At 43.0% G+C, this 18,165-nt stretch overlaps 4 protein-coding genes across 4 annotated transcripts; all 4 read left to right on the top strand.

Moving 5' to 3' along the window:
* The first annotated feature begins 382 nt into the window (after nucleotides 1-382).
* Nucleotides 383-1,873, top strand: LOC144901760 (uncharacterized). Its single transcript, XM_078796627.1, has one exon. It carries the CDS (start codon nucleotides 467-469, stop codon nucleotides 1,394-1,396), a length of 930 nt encoding a protein of 309 aa, XP_078652753.1. The 5' UTR covers nucleotides 383-466; the 3' UTR covers nucleotides 1,397-1,873.
* Nucleotides 1,874-6,643: 4,770 nt separating this feature from the next.
* Nucleotides 6,644-8,136, top strand: LOC144901756 (uncharacterized). The gene has a single exon (XM_078796623.1). The coding sequence runs from the start codon at nucleotides 6,730-6,732 to the stop codon at nucleotides 7,657-7,659; it is 930 nt and encodes a 309-aa protein (XP_078652749.1). The 5' UTR covers nucleotides 6,644-6,729; the 3' UTR covers nucleotides 7,660-8,136.
* A 4,770-nt stretch (nucleotides 8,137-12,906) lies between these two features.
* LOC144901794 (uncharacterized) lies at nucleotides 12,907-13,700 on the top strand (the record flags this gene model as incomplete). Its single annotated transcript, XM_078796828.1, has 1 exon — nucleotides 12,907-13,700. A coding segment is annotated over exon 1 (708 nt), but the record flags the coding sequence as incomplete, so codon positions are not given.
* Nucleotides 13,701-14,886: 1,186 nt separating this feature from the next.
* LOC144901759 (uncharacterized) lies at nucleotides 14,887-16,379 on the top strand. Its single transcript, XM_078796626.1, has one exon. The coding sequence runs from the start codon at nucleotides 14,973-14,975 to the stop codon at nucleotides 15,900-15,902; it is 930 nt and encodes a 309-aa protein (XP_078652752.1). The 5' UTR covers nucleotides 14,887-14,972; the 3' UTR covers nucleotides 15,903-16,379.
* Nucleotides 16,380-18,165: the final 1,786 nt, after the last annotated feature.

Raw genomic sequence — 18,165 nt, 5'->3', positions numbered from 1 at the left:
AAGGGGCTGAAAAACGAGCATAATAGGTCGCCTTTAAGGTTACTTTTACCTTCATTGAAGATGTGACTGTTCTCAAAGACGCTTGTGGTAACAAGATCAACCACCACCATCTTGCTTTTTTCAGCCACACCAAGGATCAAATCTTCAATTAGGCACTTTTTGAGGACAGTGAGACGGAGCAAAGGCGGACTTATCCGAAGCATGTCTTTGTCTTCTTGTGTCCTGCAGACATCTTCCCACTGAGCAGCAGTAGTGAACCTCCCGGATGGAGCGGGAGGAGCCACAGCACCCTCACATTAAAGAGGAAGAGGAGGATCGCAGCATCAGTCAGGAGGGAGAGCATCTTGAAGGACTGGAGGAGTTCCCAGTGATTTGTGTAACCGTGAAGAGTGAAGATGATGAAGACAAAGGTCAAAGTGAGGAGCAGGGAGAGGTGGAGCCTCCAAGCAGCAGCTCCACGCATCACATGACAACAGAAGCTGATGGAGACCACAGTGGAGGATCACAAGCAGACAACCTCTTAGCTCCACTATCAGATAGCGACGACATAACGTCACACTCTCCTGACACTGATGATGAAGACTCTGAAGCTGATATGACATGTCACACTGACAACACACGCTGGAAATGCTCCCAATGTGACAAAACCTTTGTTCACAAGGGGAATCTGACCAGACACATGAGATACCACACAGGAGAGAAACCTTTCACCTGCTCAGTTTGTGGTAAAATATTCTCAGAGTGGTCAAATTTGAAAGAACACACAAGAGTACACACAAGAAAGAAAACTTTCACCTGCTCAGTTTGTGGTAAACGATTATCTCGGCGATCACACTTGAACGTACACACAAGAATACACACAGGCGAGAAACCTTTTGTCTGCTCAGTGTGCTCTCAATGTGACAAAACCTTTGTTAAAAGGGGATATCTGAAAATACACATGAGACATCACACTGGAGAGAAACCTTTTGCTTGCTCAGTTTGCAATAAAAGGTTCATTGCTAAGCCATATTTGAAAGATCACACAAGAATACACACCGGAGTGAAACCTTCTCCTTGCTCGGCGTGCGGGAAAAGATTCTATCAAAAATATCAATTGAAAAAACACATGAAAATCCACACTGGAGAGAAACCTCTTTCCTGCTCAGTTTGTGGTAAGAGATTCATTAAGAAGTCAAATTTGGATGACCACACAAGAATACACACTGGGGAGAAACCCTTTTCTTGCTCAGTTTGTGGTAAAACATTCTGCTTAAAGGGTAATTTAAAAAGACACACGTCAATACACACTGGAGAGAAACCTTTTCCTTGTATTGTTTGTGGTAAAAAGTTCTTTCAACCAAGTCTTTTAAAAAGACACGCAATTTTACACACTAGAGAGAACCCTTATTCCTGAGCAGGTCAAAGTTTCTCTCAGAAATACATTTGAAAGTACACACAATTTTACACAGTACACACAGTAAAAACCTGGCAACCATCTTTGACTTATTAATTACTCTTATTGATGATGATAACATGCTTAACGTGTGATTCAAATGTTCAAGAGACTCTTGTTAGGCAAAGCTTAATTGGATTAGTTTCAGATTAACTGATTAATCTGGTTAAAAATTGTAATTATTTGACAGTTCTTAGATAGATGGTAATGATAGGGAGGTTCATGCCTGCCCAAAATACACCTAATGACGTCCGTGGCTCCCCTCGTGTCCTGTGATTGGCTGGCTTTTGTCAATAAAGTTTTTTTTATATTACTTTGCCATAATTCTTTCTTACACTAAAAATGTGTATTGCGTGACTGCAATAAAGTCAGATGTTTTTCTCACTTGAATTGACAAAACTAATGATTGTGAGATTAAAACATTTTGATCTAATCTTGGACTATGAGTCAAGTCGTTCTTCAAAGTGATGCCGCTGACGACGTTACATTGCGCATGCGCACACGGCGGTCAACTTTGGCATCAGTCCACAGTACTGTATTTCGGGTAGCCTTCGGAGAAAAAACAACAGATAATTGTTACATATATTTAATTTGACGCAGATATTACATGAAAGAGGGAGACAGTTTTATGAATGGCAGGATAAACTCGTCACAGTGTGCGACGCTCGGCAAGCTAGCTTAGCCTAGTTTGAGTCCTGACCTGGATCCTACTGGGATGCTGTGGCATGACCTTCAAAAGATGCTTTATAAAGCCTCCTATGTGGCTGAATGACAACAATTCTGCAAAGTAGAGACTCATTGCAAGTTATGCTTGATTGCAGTTGTTGCTGCTAAGGGCGGCCCAACCGGGTATTAGGTTTAGGGGGCAATCACTTTTCCACCCAGGTCTATGTGGGTTTTGGTTTCTCTCCCTTCATAATAGGCTTCTAAAAAACTGCATTTTGCGTTCACTAATATTTAAATCGCTTTATTTAAAGGGGCAGACACGCTGTATTCAATGCCCACCTGTAATCTCTAGTCTGATCTTTCTTGACGCTTGCTGGCCAACAGAATTGGCCGCCACGCAGTAAATCTCTTCTTGCTTGGTCACGTTCCATGTCGTACATTCTCCATCGGCCATGGGCGTGTAAGTCCCGCCCTCCTCCTTAACCCACCAGGTGAAGTTGCTGGCTGGGTTGGCCCGACTGGAGCAGTTCATCACCACGTAGGTCCCGAATAATACTGGTCCCGACGGACTGACCAAGACTTTGGTGTCCTTGGGGGCAACTAGGAGGAGAAAAGTACCCAGAGATCATCTTTGTCATTTTAGGGAGGGGACAAACAGAAAAGGTCTCACATAAAACGTTGAGAGTCACGCTGCTATTGGTCTGTTCCTGACGTCCGTGCACGTAATAAACAGACGAGCATTCCAGGATGTAGCCGTTGTACTTTTCCGTCAAAACCAACGTGTCCTGGAGTTTAGTCACGAAGGTTCCATCTGGGAGCTGCTCCAGGTGTTGCTGGTTGTTGCTAGTGTGACGCCACTTGACCACAGGCGGAGACGCCGGGCAAGGAGTGAAAGCGGAGCAGCTGATGGTGATGGACTGCTTCACTTTCAGCTCAACTACGGGGATATGGATGGTGGGTTGCCAAGGCTGTTCTGTGGAACCAATCGGTCATGAGGGATGAAACTTTCAAGTGAAAAACAAAAAAAGTCTTACCTTCAACTTGGATATAAACGGGTTCACACTGCTTCCCAACCACGGTTACATGGTTGTACAGTTGCAAGAAATAGGCGCCTGAGTGTTGCGTAACCGTGTTGTTGTACATCATGGTGCAGTTCTGCTGGTCGAGCCTTCCCGTTAAAATAAGTGCATAATCACTGAAGCTCAAGCAGTTGTCATAAACGATGGTACTTGGATACGAGTCACCTTTGGTCCACTGCCCACACAGCCACAGCTTGGTATTGGGGTCTCCTTTGTATGTGAATTTACATGGAATATGCAGACATGTTCCAGCCAGGGCTGGAATATTCTTTGGAGTTGTTATGTGGGTTCCCTGCTCATAACACGTTCTTGTAGAACCTAGAAGGTAAGTCGTGATGAGCACCGTAACGTAAAAGCACCTTTTGTTGACGTTTAAATGGCTCACCTATACTACAGACTGTAGTCAGCAGTAGCAAAGTCTTCATTGGCTCCATTGTCAACCCACATAAAGCGTGTTTCCTGCAGGAGCACCATATTAATCTGTTTTTATTATTCAAAGGGTATTTTTAATTAAGTATGGAGTGTAAAAATGTGTTATGACATTTTGTATTTGTCAGGAGAGATCCCGATTTTTTTTTTCATTTCCAGCAGCATTCATGAACCATTAACACCTTGAAATAAAAGACACTTTCAATTTCACATCATGTTATATTGGATGAGCCTCGAGGGGTGCAGTACTTTCTCCGCTCTGCAGGGGACAGCAGTGAGGCGTGTCTATCTCGTGCATTGTTAACACATGAAGATAATAAAACGGCAAGTAATTGCGCGTCAGAGCATTTAAGTAAATAATTTTGACATTTTAAAATATGCTGGCCAGCCTCTGTAATTAACAATTCGTTCATATTCAAGCAAAACAACCCACACAATTAAATCACGCTCATCTTTGTGTATATTACAACATGGTCATTAGCGTGTCTATTCAATTTACCTTCGAGGCTAGAAGACTCCTAAGTTCTCAGCGCACAGTGCAGCGGCTGTCTTAAATGCGTTTTGAATCAACAGGGAACACATCCTCACTGAGCAAAATCTTAGTCGTGTTTGATACGTCTTAAAGAGAAAAAGATATTAAAGTTGTTTCTCTATGTCGTATGTCCTCTTCACGCGTCATAACATCAATAGTACATGGAACAATCCAACACGTAAAGCACTGTTTCATTGGAATTGATGATAATAGACTTATTTGTAATACACGTTTCATTCCATAGTTTTAAAATAAAGTTTTATTCAAAAATAAAACCTGTAGACCCAACTGCAAGATAAAGAGTGGAGGCGAGACCGAATGTAAATTATTAGGCTTTTGAAGGTGCTGGCCGAGATAAAATAGTACAATTATTTTTTTATGGCCAATTTGAAATTAAGTGTTGCGTTCTCAGCACTGTGTGACATATTGGATAGTTCACACCACGTCTTGTTTCTTAGCTGTGTTCATTCACCCACACAGTCAACATAAGCACGCACACGTGCTATTCATGGGAAGTACAGTTAAATGTCCGTCGCAACGCATTTTGCGACAGTTAAACAGGAAGTCAGGAGGTCTCTTCAAAACAAAAGCACAGTGCACTGGCAGGAACATACTGCTCGTTAGAACCACTTTATAAACAATATTGTAAATGAAAGCATATAACCCAACATTAAGGGTTTGCTCGCAGTATGGTTTGGACTTTGTTATGATATGAAGTCAGAAGTAAAGAGGACGTTCATTTGATTGCTGCTGTGCTACGGAATCTGATGTACAGATGAATGTGTAGGCTAACATGTTAACAGCACGATACATAGTCTGACCAACCTTGTTCAAAATTCAGTCGGGTTTTTCCTCGGTGTTTTTTTAATGTTCTAAGGACCATGCACTGTATGTGTATGAAATAAAGTTGATGGTGATTACAGCGACTTGTATGCAAATTAGCCATTGGCGTCAACTAGCAAATTGTAGGACAACCAATAGCTACTTTTCTTACTGAGGAGTTGGCAACAGTGACCGAGTGCACGAGCACTGCAGACTGGCTACCGCCAGGTATGGAAATGTATGCCGGGTAGATTTCGGGGAAAAACACAATGGATAATTATTCTGAAATATTAAATATGGACGACACAATGCGAAAGAGTATTATTCGTGTCAGGAAGGCTAAACTCGTCTCAGTGAACTTTGCACCTTCTCAAGCTAGCTTAGCTTGCTAGCTGCTAACAAAGAGCCGGAAGTTATCAACACATCGCTACGACAGAAATCAAGTGTGAGTGCAAAGTGTTGTGATTGTGTGAGCATTTGTAAAAAAAAAAAACAAACAAATGCTGAGTGCATTTGTGAATCGGCGACTAACTGCGACTGTAAGCGGAGAACGATAGCAGAGTACGAGGAGAACCAGCGACGACGTCAACAACTGGACGCTGTTTTCAAGAAGCAGAGCAGGTTAGTTTCACTCTTACTGTCACATTTGTATATTTTTTTTATTTGTTTTTTTAACACGACCCATAAAAGCTGTTATCCGTTAAGGACCGTTTTGCACATGTACTCCACATAGCTATCGTATCGATATCAAGGGTTCGTGATCGATACGAACTCGATACTAATGTTTGAGTTTACGTCTGTGCGGGGGGAGGGGGGCATTTCACAGTGGACTGTTTTGTGAACGTTGGCCACTATGCAACTGTTGCTGAAGCCAGATACTTTTTCCAATGTTACTTGGGGTTGCTAACAGTTGGGTAATGACCACGGTACACGTTACCGATGCTCCAACACACAAAGCTTAATAGTTCTTCCAGAATCCATCCACATTATATTCTGTACTTCCTGTGAAAACGGTCTGTTGACCCACACCCACTCTGCTGTTTTTGGTGACACTCCCAAGGGCTCAGGAGGACTTCCGGATAGCTGCCGAACCCAACTTTATTGGCGTTGATAAAACGTCAATTTATCTTTTTAAAATGTCCGCTTTTAACATCCAGCCATGTGTGTTGGATCACAAATCCGATCCCGAAGTAGAGACTGGATGGTCTGAATCTTCTCAAGGAAACTTCAAGGCATATCTCAATAGTAAGTAGCTTTAGCATTGTGTGTAGCTGCTCTATAGGAGTCCACAACTCAATACAAGGGGCTGAAAAACGAGCATAATAGGTCGCCTTTAAGGTTACTTTTACCTTCATTGAAGATGTGACTGTTCTCAAAGACGCTTGTGGTAACAAGATCAACCACCACCATCTTGCTTTTTTCAGCCACACCAAGGATCAAATCTTCAATTAGGCACTTTTTGAGGACAGTGAGACGGAGCAAAGGCGGACTTATCCGAAGCATGTCTTTGTCTTCTTGTGTCCTGCAGACATCTTCCCACTGAGCAGCAGTAGTGAACCTCCCGGATGGAGCGGGAGGAGCCACAGCACCCTCACATTAAAGAGGAAGAGGAGGATCGCAGCATCAGTCAGGAGGGAGAGCATCTTGAAGGACTGGAGGAGTTCCCAGTGATTTGTGTAACCGTGAAGAGTGAAGATGATGAAGACAAAGGTCAAAGTGAGGAGCAGGGAGAGGTGGAGCCTCCAAGCAGCAGCTCCACGCATCACATGACAACAGAAGCTGATGGAGACCACAGTGGAGGATCACAAGCAGACAACCTCTTAGCTCCACTATCAGATAGCGACGACATAACGTCACACTCTCCTGACACTGATGATGAAGACTCTGAAGCTGACATGACATGTCACACTGACAACACACGCTGGAAATGCTCCCAATGTGACAAAACCTTTGTTCACAAGGGGAATCTGACCAGACACATGAGATACCACACAGGAGAGAAACCTTTCACCTGCTCAGTTTGTGGTAAAATATTCTCAGAGTGGTCAAATTTGAAAGAACACACAAGAGTACACACAAGAAAGAAAACTTTCACCTGCTCAGTTTGTGGTAAACGATTATCTCGGCGATCACACTTGAACGTACACACAAGAATACACACAGGCGAGAAACCTTTTGTCTGCTCAGTGTGCTCTCAATGTGACAAAACCTTTGTTAAAAGGGGATATCTGAAAATACACATGAGACATCACACTGGAGAGAAACCTTTTGCTTGCTCAGTTTGCAATAAAAGGTTCATTGCTAAGCCATATTTGAAAGATCACACAAGAATACACACCGGAGTGAAACCTTCTCCTTGCTCGGCGTGCGGGAAAAGATTCTATCAAAAATATCAATTGAAAAAACACATGAAAATCCACACTGGAGAGAAACCTCTTTCCTGCTCAGTTTGTGGTAAGAGATTCATTAAGAAGTCAAATTTGGATGACCACACAAGAATACACACTGGGGAGAAACCCTTTTCTTGCTCAGTTTGTGGTAAAACATTCTGCTTAAAGGGTAATTTAAAAAGACACACGTCAATACACACTGGAGAGAAACCTTTTCCTTGTATTGTTTGTGGTAAAAAGTTCTTTCAACCAAGTCTTTTAAAAAGACACGCAATTTTACACACTAGAGAGAACCCTTATTCCTGAGCAGGTCAAAGTTTCTCTCAGAAATACATTTGAAAGTACACACAATTTTACACAGTACACACAGTAAAAACCTGGCAACCATCTTTGACTTATTAATTACTCTTATTGATGATGATAACATGCTTAACGTGTGATTCAAATGTTCAAGAGACTCTTGTTAGGCAAAGCTTAATTGGATTAGTTTCAGATTAACTGATTAATCTGGTTAAAAATTGTAATTATTTGACAGTTCTTAGATAGATGGTAATGATAGGGAGGTTCATGCCTGCCCAAAATACACCTAATGACGTCCGTGGCTCCCCTCGTGTCCTGTGATTGGCTGGCTTTTGTCAATAAAGTTTTTTTTATATTACTTTGCCATAATTCTTTCTTACACTAAAAATGTGTATTGCGTGACTGCAATAAAGTCAGATGTTTTTCTCACTTGAATTGACAAAACTAATGATTGTGAGATTAAAACATTTTGATCTAATCTTGGACTATGAGTCAAGTCGTTCTTCAAAGTGATGCCGCTGACGACGTTACATTGCGCATGCGCACACGGCGGTCAACTTTGGCATCAGTCCACAGTACTGTATTTCGGGTAGCCTTCGGAGAAAAAACAACAGATAATTGTTACATATATTTAATTTGACGCAGATATTACATGAAAGAGGGAGACAGTTTTATGAATGGCAGGATAAACTCGTCACAGTGTGCGACGCTCGGCAAGCTAGCTTAGCCTAGTTTGAGTCCTGACCTGGATCCTACTGGGATGCTGTGGCATGACCTTCAAAAGATGCTTTATAAAGCCTCCTATGTGGCTGAATGACAACAATTCTGCAAAGTAGAGACTCATTGCAAGTTATGCTTGATTGCAGTTGTTGCTGCTAAGGGCGGCCCAACCGGGTATTAGGTTTAGGGGGCAATCACTTTTCCACCCAGGTCTATGTGGGTTTTGGTTTCTCTCCCTTCATAATAGGCTTCTAAAAAACTGCATTTTGCGTTCACTAATATTTAAATCGCTTTATTTAAAGGGGCAGACACGCTGTATTCAATGCCCACCTGTAATCTCTAGTCTGATCTTTCTTGACGCTTGCTGGCCAACAGAATTGGCCGCCACGCAGTAAATCTCTTCTTGCTTGGTCACGTTCCATGTCGTACATTCTCCATCGGCCATGGGCGTGTAAGTCCCGCCCTCCTCCTTAACCCACCAGGTGAAGTTGCTGGCTGGGTTGGCCCGACTGGAGCAGTTCATCACCACGTAGGTCCCGAATAATACTGGTCCCGACGGACTGACCAAGACTTTGGTGTCCTTGGGGGCAACTAGGAGGAGAAAAGTACCCAGAGATCATCTTTGTCATTTTAGGGAGGGGACAAACAGAAAAGGTCTCACATAAAACGTTGAGAGTCACGCTGCTATTGGTCTGTTCCTGACGTCCGTGCACGTAATAAACAGACGAGCATTCCAGGATGTAGCCGTTGTACTTTTCCGTCAAAACCAACGTGTCCTGGAGTTTAGTCACGAAGGTTCCATCTGGGAGCTGCTCCAGGTGTTGCTGGTTGTTGCTAGTGTGACGCCACTTGACCACAGGCGGAGACGCCGGGCAAGGAGTGAAAGCGGAGCAGCTGATGGTGATGGACTGCTTCACTTTCAGCTCAACTACGGGGATATGGATGGTGGGTTGCCAAGGCTGTTCTGTGGAACCAATCGGTCATGAGGGATGAAACTTTCAAGTGAAAAACAAAAAAAGTCTTACCTTCAACTTGGATATAAACGGGTTCACACTGCTTCCCAACCACGGTTACATGGTTGTACAGTTGCAAGAAATAGGCGCCTGAGTGTTGCGTAACCGTGTTGTTGTACATCATGGTGCAGTTCTGCTGGTCGAGCCTTCCCGTTAAAATAAGTGCATAATCACTGAAGCTCAAGCAGTTGTCATAAACGATGGTACTTGGATACGAGTCACCTTTGGTCCACTGCCCACACAGCCACAGCTTGGTATTGGGGTCTCCTTTGTATGTGAATTTACATGGAATATGCAGACATGTTCCAGCCAGGGCTGGAATATTCTTTGGAGTTGTTATGTGGGTTCCCTGCTCATAACACGTTCTTGTAGAACCTAGAAGGTAAGTCGTGATGAGCACCGTAACGTAAAAGCACCTTTTGTTGACGTTTAAATGGCTCACCTATACTACAGACTGTAGTCAGCAGTAGCAAAGTCTTCATTGGCTCCATTGTCAACCCACATAAAGCGTGTTTCCTGCAGGAGCACCATATTAATCTGTTTTTATTATTCAAAGGGTATTTTTAATTAAGTATGGAGTGTAAAAATGTGTTATGACATTTTGTATTTGTCAGGAGAGATCCCGATTTTTTTTTTCATTTCCAGCAGCATTCATGAACCATTAACACCTTGAAATAAAAGACACTTTCAATTTCACATCATGTTATATTGGATGAGCCTCGAGGGGTGCAGTACTTTCTCCGCTCTGCAGGGGACAGCAGTGAGGCGTGTCTATCTCGTGCATTGTTAACACATGAAGATAATAAAACGGCAAGTAATTGCGCGTCAGAGCATTTAAGTAAATAATTTTGACATTTTAAAATATGCTGGCCAGCCTCTGTAATTAACAATTCGTTCATATTCAAGCAAAACAACCCACACAATTAAATCACGCTCATCTTTGTGTATATTACAACATGGTCATTAGCGTGTCTATTCAATTTACCTTCGAGGCTAGAAGACTCCTAAGTTCTCAGCGCACAGTGCAGCGGCTGTCTTAAATGCGTTTTGAATCAACAGGGAACACATCCTCACTGAGCAAAATCTTAGTCGTGTTTGATACGTCTTAAAGAGAAAAAGATATTAAAGTTGTTTCTCTATGTCGTATGTCCTCTTCACGCGTCATAACATCAATAGTACATGGAACAATCCAACACGTAAAGCACTGTTTCATTGGAATTGATGATAATAGACTTATTTGTAATACACGTTTCATTCCATAGTTTTAAAATAAAGTTTTATTCAAAAATAAAACCTGTAGACCCAACTGCAAGATAAAGAGTGGAGGCGAGACCGAATGTAAATTATTAGGCTTTTGAAGGTGCTGGCCGAGATAAAATAGTACAATTATTTTTTTATGGCCAATTTGAAATTAAGTGTTGCGTTCTCAGCACTGTGTGACATATTGGATAGTTCACACCACGTCTTGTTTCTTAGCTGTGTTCATTCACCCACACAGTCAACATAAGCACGCACACGTGCTATTCATGGGAAGTACAGTTAAATGTCCGTCGCAACGCATTTTGCGACAGTTAAACAGGAAGTCAGGAGGTCTCTTCAAAACAAAAGCACAGTGCACTGGCAGGAACATACTGCTCGTTAGAACCACTTTATAAACAATATTGTAAATGAAAGCATATAACCCAACATTAAGGGTTTGCTCGCAGTATGGTTTGGACTTTGTTATGATATGAAGTCAGAAGTAAAGAGGACGTTCATTTGATTGCTGCTGTGCTACGGAATCTGATGTACAGATGAATGTGTAGGCTAACATGTTAACAGCACGATACATAGTCTGACCAACCTTGTTCAAAATTCAGTCGGGTTTTTCCTCGGTGTTTTTTTAATGTTCTAAGGACCATGCACTGTATGTGTATGAAATAAAGTTGATGGTGATTACAGCGACTTGTATGCAAATTAGCCATTGGCGTCAACTAGCAAATTGTAGGACAACCAATAGCTACTTTTCTTACTGAGGAGTTGGCAACAGTGACCGAGTGCACGAGCACTGCAGACTGGCTACCGCCAGGTATGGAAATGTATGCCGGGTAGATTTCGGGGAAAAACACAATGGATAATTATTCTGAAATATTAAATATGGACGACACAATGCGAAAGAGTATTATTCGTGTCAGGAAGGCTAAACTCGTCTCAGTGAACTTTGCACCTTCTCAAGCTAGCTTAGCTTGCTAGCTGCTAACAAAGAGCCGGAAGTTATCAACACATCGCTACGACAGAAATCAAGTGTGAGTGCAAAGTGTTGTGATTGTGTGAGCATTTGTAAAAAAAAAAAACAAACAAATGCTGAGTGCATTTGTGAATCGGCGACTAACTGCGACTGTAAGCGGAGAACGATAGCAGAGTACGAGGAGAACCAGCGACGACGTCAACAACTGGACGCTGTTTTCAAGAAGCAGAGCAGGTTAGTTTCACTCTTACTGTCACATTTGTATATTTTTTTTATTTGTTTTTTTAACACGACCCATAAAAGCTGTTATCCGTTAAGGACCGTTTTGCACATGTACTCCACATAGCTATCGTATCGATATCAAGGGTTCGTGATCGATACGAACTCGATACTAATGTTTGAGTTTACGTCTGTGCGGGGGGAGGGGGGCATTTCACAGTGGACTGTTTTGTGAACGTTGGCCACTATGCAACTGTTGCTGAAGCCAGATACTTTTTCCAATGTTACTTGGGGTTGCTAACAGTTGGGTAATGACCACGGTACACGTTACCGATGCTCCAACACACAAAGCTTAATAGTTCTTCCAGAATCCATCCACATTATATTCTGTACTTCCTGTGAAAACGGTCTGTTGACCCACACCCACTCTGCTGTTTTTGGTGACACTCCCAAGGGCTCAGGAGGACTTCCGGATAGCTGCCGAACCCAACTTTATTGGCGTTGATAAAACGTCAATTTATCTTTTTAAAATGTCCGCTTTTAACATCCAGCCATGTGTGTTGGATCACAAATCCGATCCCGAAGTAGAGACTGGATGGTCTGAATCTTCTCAAGGAAACTTCAAGGCATATCTCAATAGTAAGTAGCTTTAGCATTGTGTGTAGCTGCTCTATAGGAGTCCACAACTCAATACAAGGGGCTGAAAAACGAGCATAATAGGTCGCCTTTAAGGTTACTTTTACCTTCATTGAAGATGTGACTGTTCTCAAAGACGCTTGTGGTAACAAGATCAACCACCACCATCTTGCTTTTTTCAGCCACACCAAGGATCAAATCTTCAATTAGGCACTTTTTGAGGACAGTGAGACGGAGCAAAGGCGGACTTATCCGAAGCATGTCTTTGTCTTCTTGTGTCCTGCAGACATCTTCCCACTGAGCAGCAGTAGTGAACCTCCCGGATGGAGCGGGAGGAGCCACAGCACCCTCACATTAAAGAGGAAGAGGAGGATCGCAGCATCAGTCAGGAGGGAGAGCATCTTGAAGGACTGGAGGAGTTCCCAGTGATTTGTGTAACCGTGAAGAGTGAAGATGATGAAGACAAAGGTCAAAGTGAGGAGCAGGGAGAGGTGGAGCCTCCAAGCAGCAGCTCCACGCATCACATGACAACAGAAGCTGATGGAGACCACAGTGGAGGATCACAAGCAGACAACCTCTTAGCTCCACTATCAGATAGCGACGACATAACGTCACACTCTCCTGACACTGATGATGAAGACTCTGAAGCTGACATGACATGTCACACTGACAACACACGCTGGAAATGCTCCCAATGTGACAAAACCTTTGTTCACAAGGGGAATCTGACCAGACACATGAGATACCACACAGGAGAGAAACCTTTCACCTGCTCAGTTTGTGGTAAAATATTCTCAGAGTGGTCAAATTTGAAAGAACACACAAGAGTACACACAAGAAAGAAAACTTTCACCTGCTCAGTTTGTGGTAAACGATTATCTCGGCGATCACACTTGAACGTACACACAAGAATACACACAGGCGAGAAACCTTTTGTCTGCTCAGTGTGCTCTCAATGTGACAAAACCTTTGTTAAAAGGGGATATCTGAAAATACACATGAGACATCACACTGGAGAGAAACCTTTTGCTTGCTCAGTTTGCAATAAAAGGTTCATTGCTAAGCCATATTTGAAAGATCACACAAGAATACACACCGGAGTGAAACCTTCTCCTTGCTCGGCGTGCGGGAAAAGATTCTATCAAAAATATCAATTGAAAAAACACATGAAAATCCACACTGGAGAGAAACCTCTTTCCTGCTCAGTTTGTGGTAAGAGATTCATTAAGAAGTCAAATTTGCTGAGTGCATTTGTGAATCGGCGACTAACTGCGACTGTAAGCGGAGAACGATAGCAGAGTACGAGGAGAACCAGCGACGACGTCAACAACTGGACGCTGTTTTCAAGAAGCAGAGCAGGTTAGTTTCACTCTTACTGTCACATTTGTATATTTTTTTTATTTGTTTTTTTAACACGACCCATAAAAGCTGTTATCCGTTAAGGACCGTTTTGCACATGTACTCCACATAGCTATCGTATCGATATCAAGGGTTCGTGATCGATACGAACTCGATACTAATGTTTGAGTTTACGTCTGTGCGGGGGGAGGGGGGCATTTCACAGTGGACTGTTTTGTGAACGTTGGCCACTATGCAACTGTTGCTGAAGCCAGATACTTTTTCCAATGTTACTTGGGGTTGCTAACAGTTGGGTAATGACCACGGTACACGTTACCGATGCTCCAACACACAAAGCTTAATAGTTCTTCCAGAATCCATCCACATTATATTCTGTACTTCCTGTGAAAACGGTCTGTTGACCCACACCCACTCTGCTGTTTTTGGTGACACTCCCAAGGGCTCAGGAGGACTTCCGGATAGCTGCCGAACCCAACTTTATTGGCGTTGATAAAACGTCAATTTATCTTTTTAAAATGTCCGCTTTTAACATCCAGCCATGTGTGTTGGATCACAAATCCGATCCCGAAGTAGAGACTGGATGGTCTGAATCTTCTCAAGGAAACTTCAAGGCATATCTCAATAGTAAGTAGCTTTAGCATTGTGTGTAGCTGCTCTATAGGAGTCCACAACTCAATACAAGGGGCTGAAAAACGAGCATAATAGGTCGCCTTTAAGGTTACTTTTACCTTCATTGAAGATGTGACTGTTCTCAAAGACGCTTGTGGTAACAAGATCAACCACCACCATCTTGCTTTTTTCAGCCACACCAAGGATCAAATCTTCAATTAGGCACTTTTTGAGGACAGTGAGACGGAGCAAAGGCGGACTTATCCGGAGCATGTCTTTGTCTTCTTGTGTCCTGCAGACATCTTCCCACTGAGCAGCAGTAGTGAACCTCCCGGATGGAGCGGGAGGAGCCACAGCACCCTCACATTAAAGAGGAAGAGGAGGATCGCAGCATCAGTCAGGAGGGAGAGCATCTTGAAGGACTGGAGGAGTTCCCAGTGATTTGTGTAACCGTGAAGAGTGAAGATGATGAAGACAAAGGTCAAAGTGAGGAGCAGGGAGAGGTGGAGCCTCCAAGCAGCAGCTCCACGCATCACATGACAACAGAAGCTGATGGAGACCACAGTGGAGGATCACAAGCAGACAACCTCTTAGCTCCACTATCAGATAGCGACGACATAACGTCACACTCTCCTGACACTGATGATGAAGACTCTGAAGCTGACATGACATGTCACACTGACAACACACGCTGGAAATGCTCCCAATGTGACAAAACCTTTGTTCACAAGGGGAATCTGACCAGACACATGAGATACCACACAGGAGAGAAACCTTTCACCTGCTCAGTTTGTGGTAAAATATTCTCAGAGTGGTCAAATTTGAAAGAACACACAAGAGTACACACAAGAAAGAAAACTTTCACCTGCTCAGTTTGTGGTAAACGATTATCTCGGCGATCACACTTGAACGTACACACAAGAATACACACAGGCGAGAAACCTTTTGTCTGCTCAGTGTGCTCTCAATGTGACAAAACCTTTGTTAAAAGGGGATATCTGAAAATACACATGAGACATCACACTGGAGAGAAACCTTTTGCTTGCTCAGTTTGCAATAAAAGGTTCATTGCTAAGCCATATTTGAAAGATCACACAAGAATACACACCGGAGTGAAACCTTCTCCTTGCTCGGCGTGCGGGAAAAGATTCTATCAAAAATATCAATTGAAAAAACACATGAAAATCCACACTGGAGAGAAACCTCTTTCCTGCTCAGTTTGTGGTAAGAGATTCATTAAGAAGTCAAATTTGGATGACCACACAAGAATACACACTGGGGAGAAACCCTTTTCTTGCTCAGTTTGTGGTAAAACATTCTGCTTAAAGGGTAATTTAAAAAGACACACGTCAATACACACTGGAGAGAAACCTTTTCCTTGTATTGTTTGTGGTAAAAAGTTCTTTCAACCAAGTCTTTTAAAAAGACACGCAATTTTACACACTAGAGAGAACCCTTATTCCTGAGCAGGTCAAAGTTTCTCTCAGAAATACATTTGAAAGTACACACAATTTTACACAGTACACACAGTAAAAACCTGGCAACCATCTTTGACTTATTAATTACTCTTATTGATGATGATAACATGCTTAACGTGTGATTCAAATGTTCAAGAGACTCTTGTTAGGCAAAGCTTAATTGGATTAGTTTCAGATTAACTGATTAATCTGGTTAAAAATTGTAATTATTTGACAGTTCTTAGATAGATGGTAATGATAGGGAGGTTCATGCCTGCCCAAAATACACCTAATGACGTCCGTGGCTCCCCTCGTGTCCTGTGATTGGCTGGCTTTTGTCAATAAAGTTTTTTTTATATTACTTTGCCATAATTCTTTCTTACACTAAAAATGTGTATTGCGTGACTGCAATAAAGTCAGATGTTTTTCTCACTTGAATTGACAAAACTAATGATTGTGAGATTAAAACATTTTGATCTAATCTTGGACTATGAGTCAAGTCGTTCTTCAAAGTGATGCCGCTGACGACGTTACATTGCGCATGCGCACACGGCGGTCAACTTTGGCATCAGTCCACAGTACTGTATTTCGGGTAGCCTTCGGAGAAAAAACAACAGATAATTGTTACATATATTTAATTTGACGCAGATATTACATGAAAGAGGGAGACAGTTTTATGAATGGCAGGATAAACTCGTCACAGTGTGCGACGCTCGGCAAGCTAGCTTAGCCTAGTTTGAGTCCTGACCTGGATCCTACTGGGATGCTGTGGCATGACCTTCAAAAGATGCTTTATAAAGCCTCCTATGTGGCTGAATGACAACAATTCTGCAAAGTAGAGACTCATTGCAAGTTATGCTTGATTGCAGTTGTTGCTGCTAAGGGCGGCCCAACCGGGTATTAGGTTTAGGGGGCAATCACTTTTCCACCCAGGTCTATGTGGGTTTTGGTTTCTCTCCCTTCATAATAGGCTTCTAAAAAACTGCATTTTGCGTTCACTAATATTTAAATCGCTTTATTTAAAGGGGCAGACACGCTGTATTCAATGCCCACCTGTAATCTCTAGTCTGATCTTTCTTGACGCTTGCTGGCCAACAGAATTGGCCGCCACGCAGTAAATCTCTTCTTGCTTGGTCACGTTCCATGTCGTACATTCTCCATCGGCCATGGGCGTGTAAGTCCCGCCCTCCTCCTTAACCCACCAGGTGAAGTTGCTGGCTGGGTTGGCCCGACTGGAGCAGTTCATCACCACGTAGGTCCCGAATAATACTGGTCCCGACGGACTGACCAAGACTTTGGTGTCCTTGGGGGCAACTAGGAGGAGAAAAGTACCCAGAGATCATCTTTGTCATTTTAGGGAGGGGACAAACAGAAAAGGTCTCACATAAAACGTTGAGAGTCACGCTGCTATTGGTCTGTTCCTGACGTCCGTGCACGTAATAAACAGACGAGCATTCCAGGATGTAGCCGTTGTACTTTTCCGTCAAAACCAACGTGTCCTGGAGTTTAGTCACGAAGGTTCCATCTGGGAGCTGCTCCAGGTGTTGCTGGTTGTTGCTAGTGTGACGCCACTTGACCACAGGCGGAGACGCCGGGCAAGGAGTGAAAGCGGAGCAGCTGATGGTGATGGACTGCTTCACTTTCAGCTCAACTACGGGGATATGGATGGTGGGTTGCCAAGGCTGTTCTGTGGAACCAATCGGTCATGAGGGATGAAACTTTCAAGTGAAAAACAAAAAAAGTCTTACCTTCAACTTGGATATAAACGGGTTCACACTGCTTCCCAACCACGGTTACATGGTTGTACAGTTGCAAGAAATAGGCGCCTGAGTGTTGCGTAACCGTGTTGTTGTACATCATGGTGCAGTTCTGCTGGTCGAGCCTTCCCGTTAAAATAAGTGCATAATCACTGAAGCTCAAGCAGTTGTCATAAACGATGGTACTTGGATACGAGTCACCTTTGGTCCACTGCCCACACAGCCACAGCTTGGTATTGGGGTCTCCTTTGTATGTGAATTTACATGGAATATGCAGACATGTTCCAGCCAGGGCTGGAATATTCTTTGGAGTTGTTATGTGGGTTCCCTGCTCATAACACGTTCTTGTAGAACCTAGAAGGTAAGTCGTGATGAGCACCGTAACGTAAAAGCACCTTTTGTTGACGTTTAAATGGCTCACCTATACTACAGACTGTAGTCAGCAGTAGCAAAGTCTTCATTGGCTCCATTGTCAACCCACATAAAGCGTGTTTCCTGCAGGAGCACCATATTAA

This window comes from Doryrhamphus excisus, linkage group LG15 (assembly GCF_037039965.1).
Source record: "Doryrhamphus excisus strain RoL-2023G ecotype Guam linkage group LG15, RoL_Dexc_Guam_v1.1, whole genome shotgun sequence".
Taxonomy (NCBI): domain Eukaryota; kingdom Metazoa; phylum Chordata; class Actinopteri; order Syngnathiformes; family Syngnathidae; genus Doryrhamphus; species Doryrhamphus excisus.
Note: the sequence above shows the minus strand (reverse complement) of the source record. Positions and strands in the feature narration are given on the sequence as shown.

Coding starts and splice junctions, on each gene's coding strand:
- LOC144901760 (XM_078796627.1), top strand. CDS start 467: ATGACAACAGAAGCTGATGGAGACCACAGTGGAGGATCACAAGCAGAC.
- LOC144901756 (XM_078796623.1), top strand. CDS start 6,730: ATGACAACAGAAGCTGATGGAGACCACAGTGGAGGATCACAAGCAGAC.
- LOC144901759 (XM_078796626.1), top strand. CDS start 14,973: ATGACAACAGAAGCTGATGGAGACCACAGTGGAGGATCACAAGCAGAC.